The following is a 5,185-nucleotide window of genomic DNA, read 5'->3' on the forward strand; positions in this document are numbered from 1 at the left end:
CGGGGGCACCCCGCTGCAGCAGGGGCTGAGCTCCGGGACACGCAGGCAGCCAGGGTGGGGGGTCCTGGCCCCGCAGCCCCCCCAGCCCCGAGCACAGGTCGGAGGGGCCGGCACCGCCACGCTCACAGCCGCGCTCGGTCCCGTCCCCGTCTGCTGCTCGGGGCTGTCCCGGCTCCTGCGGGCAGCACGAGGAGCCTGGGCATGGCTGGAAGGGAAGGTGAGGGGTCGGCAGTGCCGGGGGGGGGGGGGCAGGACCCCAGCCCTCCATGTCCCAGTCCCCATCAGGTCTGGATGCGGCCCCGCGTGCACCACCGGGCACCTACTGTGCTTAGGAATAGGCCAGTCCCTGGAGTGACCGCGCAGGGGTGTGGAACTTGTCCGAGTCCTCAAAAGCCGGGTCTGGGCAGTGGGGATGGAGAGAGTGAGCCGAGAGGGGAGGGGACAGGGACGGGGACAGGGACGGGGACGGGGACGGGGCTGGGGGCAGCAGGCTGGGGGCAGCCCCTTCCCAGCCGGGCTCACCTTGCAGGCTGCTGCCGCTGGTGCTGGAGCAGGCGGGCGGCGGCGAGGTCTGCGGCCTCACCACGGGGGCGAAGGCGCTTTTCTGCTTCACCGCCGAGATCATGTTGACGGGGGAGAAGGAGAAGCCCCCGGCGGGGGCGGAGGTGGCGGTGCCGGACGGCAGGGTGATGGAGGAGGCGCCGAGGGGGGGGCTGGCGGGCATGACTGTGGCGGGGGGGGACACGCTCAGGACCCCGAGCCCTGGTGCCAGCTGCCCCAGGGGGACCCAGCTGGCAAGGGACAGGGATGGGGACGGGGAGCCCTGGGGCTGGTGCTCCGGGGGGTGCCCACAGCCAGGGCAGAGCCGGCGGCGCAGCCCCAGGTGCGGACTCACTGGCGTAGGGGGAGTTGGCGGTGGAGCCGTTGAGGAAGCTGGGGGAGCCGGGCACCCCCAGGCCGGCCATGCCGCTGCCCCCGTAGCCGTTGATGCCGGAGGCGCCGCCGTAGGCGCCCTGCTGCGGCGTGGAGCTGGGCACGTAGCCCCGCGGCGAGGCGCTGCTCGTGTTCCGGGAGTAGCCTGCAGGTGAGAGCGGAGGTGGCACGGGGCAGGGCCATGGCCCACGGCCCCCCCCCGGTCCCCCCAGCCCCCCCGACCCCGGCGCCAAGCCCACCTTGCTCGGGGCCCTGCGCCGAGTCGCCGATGTTGACGGCCAGCTGGCTGCCGAAGGAGTTCACCCCCATCACGGCGCCGGGGCCGTGGCTGCCGAGCGAGGAGAGCTGCGCGGGGGCGCGGGGGACGCTGTACAGCGCCTCGGCGATGTCCGCCGCGCGCTTCAGGATGATGTCCTGGGGACGGGACGGGCACGGCGTCACCCGGGGCTGCGGCGGGGCCCGGTGCCAGCACGGACGTGGGAGCGGGGCAGCTCCTGCGGCCGGACCTGGGCGGCTCCGGCTTCCGCGCAGGTGGGGGGCGGCCGCGCCGGGGGGGTCCCGCGGCCCTGACTCAGCGCCCGGGGAATCCTAACGCGGAGCAGATGTGGGGCCGGCTCCTGCGGCCCTGCTCCAGCGCCAGGAGCTGAGCGCGGCCAGCTGGGGGGGGGCGCGGGATGGGATGGGGCTGCGGTACCTGGTTGCTGTGCGGCATCCCGTACAGAGCCTCCACCAGGTCGGCCGCCCGCTTCAGCAGCACCTCCTGGGCAGGGAATGGTGTGGGGTCAGGCAGGACCCGGCCCCGGCCCCCTCTGCACCCCACCACGTCCCCATGGCAGTGACACATCCCCGCAGCGATGTCACAGCCCCACGCTGGCGCCTCCCCGGGCTGCCGTGCCATGCCCCGAGCCCAGCCCCACGGGGCCGGGACCCAGAGCTGCCCCCACTTTGTCCCCACCTTGGGCAAGCGCTCGGGGTCTCCGGGGTGCCGGGGAATGACCTTCTGCAGGCGCTGGAACCCGTAGTCGATGGTGGGCTCGTTCAGCGCTGGCCGAGGAGAGAAGGGGTGAGTGGTGAGGCCAGCCCCTGGCCCCTAAACCTGCCCTGTCCTCTGGGGAAGCTGAGGCACGGAACACTGTGCATGGAGCTGGGCAGGGGACAGCGGGAAGGGGCACCCCGGGGTCTCTCCTCCCACTGCCAGGACCCCCCCCCACGTCACCTCTGTCCCCCCCCCCCGTGCAAACCACCTCAGCCCCCTTCCCCGGGCATCCCCCGCATCCTGCGCCGGCTGTGCCCTGGCTGTGCCCTGGGGCCGGCAGCAGGCACAGAGACCCCACGGCACCCCCGGGGGCCGAGCCCCCTCCGCGGGCTGCGGGCCCCTCACCGGTGTAGACGAAGCGCCCTGGGGCGCCCTTGCAGAACTGCTTGGACTTGTAGGACAGCGTCACCTCCACCACGCCGGGGATGTGCCGCGGGGGGGTCTGCACCCGGATGGCGTGAGGCGTGATGAGCTGCGGGGAGAGGGGGGGGGCTGAGCCCTCGGCTGGGCACGCGGCCCCCTCTCCCCCCGCCCCGGCCCCGTGCTGTACCTCGCTCCACACCAGCATGGTGCCGAAGACGACCTGCAGCCCGTCGAAGAAGTTGTCCCCGATGACGATGACGGTGGCGCCGCCGGTGGTCCAGCCCTCGCTGGGGCTGATGGCTTTGATGCAGGGGGTGGCTGCTTCGGGCGGGGGGGGGAGAGACAGGGCAGCAGTGAGTGTGGGGCGCGCGCGTGGCGGGAGCGGGGGGCGCCGGGGTCGGGGCCGGGGGCGCGAGCTGGGGGAGAGAAGGCAGAGAGGGAGAGCAGAGGCAGAGAGTGAGAACCAGGCGGCGGCGGGGCGCGCGGCCGGGGACAGACGGACACGGACAGACGCCACGCGTGAGCACGGGATGGCTCTGCGGGGGGGACGGGGACAGGCGGCGCGGGGACGGGTGGGGACGGCGGTGGGACGGGGACGGTGCCACGGGGGTCGGCGGGCGGGCGGACGGACAGCGTGCTCAGGACAGACGGACGGGGGGAGCAGGCGCGTCGGATGGGCAGAGCACGTATACATTGGGCAGACGGACAGACGGGCGTGAGGGGTGAAGAGGGGCTGGCTGCAGGGTGTGCGTGGTGGCAGGACAGCCTGGATGTGCTGAACAGACAGACAGCCAGACGCAGGGACAGACAGAGGATGCACAAGGATGGTGGGTAGGTGGAGAGACTGTGCTGGATGGACGGACAGACGGACGAGGCATAAATACCGGGCTCAGTGCCCACCCCAGGGTGCCCGTTCGCCCCGCTGACCCGGCAGGGAGGTGCCGGGGCCAGGGAGCCGCAGGCTCAGAGCAGTGTGGGGCAGAGTGGGGGCACCGTGCGGCCCGCTCGGGGGTCCCAGCATGGGGACACGGTCCCCGTGGGGCTGGGGGCTGGCCTGGTGCCATGGGGCACGCGTGGCCATGGGGCAGTGCCAGACCCCCACAGCCTGGAGACAGCTGGGGACCCTTCTCCCGTCCCAGCCCCCTGCCCGGCCACTGCTTGCACACACACATGTGTGGCTCTGGGTGTGCGCGTGGGGATGCGCACGGCTGTGCCTGCGTGCCAGGAGCACGGCACACTCGAGTGCACGTTCCACGGGCACACGTGCAAGTCCTGTGTGTGTGCGCGCGTGCGCTCAGGCGCTCACCTTCGGAGGGGTCGAGGCGCCGCGCCCGCCGCCCGTGCTTGGAGTTGTTGTGCACGAACATGTTGTCGGACACGGCCAGCACGTGGCCGTCCACGTTCACAGTCGTCGACACGACCACCTGCGGGACCGACCATCGGTGTCCCCTCATGCCCCACAGGGAACACCGCAGGGGGGCACTGGGGCTGGTGCCCGTCCCCATTGGGACCCCATAGGGTGCCCTGCCACGGGTACATCACCCCACGGGAGGGTCCTCACCCCCGCGGTCACCTCTGGCGTCCCCTCTGCCTCTGGGCACGGCAGCACTGTCACGCCTGCCCTCCAGCCCCTCCCGGACGCGTGTGCCAACATGTACCACGCGTGTGCACGCAGGTGCAGGAGCCAAGGGGGGTGTACCTGAAGGCGCCGCCGTGCGCACTGTGCCCGCGCCCGGGTGCCGTAACCACACAGAACACGGCGCGGCAAGCCCCCAGCACCACCCCCGGCAGCGCCACGCTGCCAGGACCTGCCCGTCCCACACCACCCCCAGGGGACACCCTGGGTCCACGGCGGGGACACCCCCAGCCCGCCCCCTGCGCCCCCTCCCCAGCTTCCCCCCTCCCTCCCTCCGGCGTGGACTTGGCTGTTCTCCCGGAGCTGCTTGGCGCTATGCAAATTGGATAGGTCGTTAATCATGTAAAAATGTCACAATTATCATATCTTTACGAGAGGCCCTAATGAAGGCGCCCGTGCTGGGTGGGGGACGGGACAGAGCCCCCCCCCCGCCCCCCCCTGCTTTGCTACGGAAACTCCAGCTGTGGGAAGGGGGACGCTGGGGAAGACTTTGTGAAGGGGTCGGGGGGAATTCGGGATCCGATTCGCTTCCTTCGGTGCGTCAAACCCCCAATTCCCCTCAACCTCTCTGAGAAAAAGAGGAGGCTCCCGATGTGTGGGGTGGGGCTTGAAGGGGGGGCTGGGGGCTCACCTGGAAGCGCCGCATGTCCCGTGGGTTCCCTGCGTTCTTCAGGCAGTTTTGGTTGCACTTGAGGAAAAACTTGAGGAAAAACCTGGGGAGGAAGGAGGGAGGCCAGCGGAGTGAGGGCAAGCGTCCCGCTGTCCCCATGTCCCCAGCCAGATGTGCTCGGGTGCTCCCCACCATGCCCCCCCCATGAACCTCGCAGCGATGTGAGCGCACACGCCTTGCACAGGCACACCCCCACGTGCCCACACGCACCCCAGGAGCCACGCGCCCACGGCTGTGGGGTGGTTTTGGAACACGGGTGGGCAGCGGGGCGAGCTGCCCCCGCCACCTCCTGGCCTGAGGAAAGCTTCAGGCTGCTTCTCCACAGCCCTAATCAGCATCGGCCCCTCAATAATTAATGAGCAGCAGCAGCGGCACTCACACTAGGGGCAGGGATGGGGTGGGAGGGGGTGGAATGGGGATGGGATGGGGAGGGGATGGGGTGGGGATGGGGATGGGATGGGGATGGGAAAGGGGATGGGGATGGGGATGGGGATGGGAATGGGGATGGGGATGGGACGGGGATGGGATGGGATGGGACGGGGATGGG

At 71.2% G+C, this 5,185-nt stretch overlaps 1 protein-coding gene across 1 annotated transcript; it reads right to left on the minus strand.

Annotated features, from left to right (window-relative positions):
* Positions 1-131: 131 nt before the first annotated feature.
* Positions 132-4,737, minus strand: LOC118157221 (transcription factor COE4-like). The gene is made up of 11 exons (XM_035311483.1): positions 4,600-4,737; positions 3,639-3,756; positions 2,520-2,653; positions 2,315-2,441; positions 1,889-1,977; positions 1,628-1,693; positions 1,173-1,347; positions 896-1,078; positions 523-726; positions 324-399; positions 132-205 (listed from the first exon to the last, which is right to left on the minus strand). Exons 1-10 carry the CDS (start codon positions 4,735-4,737, stop codon positions 329-331), a joined length of 1,305 nt encoding a protein of 434 aa, XP_035167374.1. The 3' UTR covers positions 132-205; positions 324-328.
* Between the last annotated feature and the right edge of the window lie 448 nt (positions 4,738-5,185).

This window comes from Oxyura jamaicensis (assembly GCF_011077185.1).
Source record: "Oxyura jamaicensis isolate SHBP4307 breed ruddy duck chromosome 4 unlocalized genomic scaffold, BPBGC_Ojam_1.0 oxy4_random_OJ72878, whole genome shotgun sequence".
Classification (NCBI taxonomy): Eukaryota; Metazoa; Chordata; class Aves; order Anseriformes; family Anatidae; genus Oxyura; species Oxyura jamaicensis.

Coding starts and splice junctions, on each gene's coding strand:
- LOC118157221 (XM_035311483.1), bottom strand. CDS start 4,737: ATGGGGACAGCGGGACGCTTGCCCTCACTCCGCTGGCCTCCCTCCTTC. Junction 1,978..2,314: donor AGGGCGCTTCGTCTACACCG/GTGAGGGGCCCG, acceptor CTCCTCGGCCAG/CGCTGAACGAGCCCACCATC. Junction 400..522: donor CAGCGGCAGCAGCCTGCAAG/GTGAGCCCGGCT, acceptor CCCACTGCCCAG/ACCCGGCTTTTGAGGACTCG.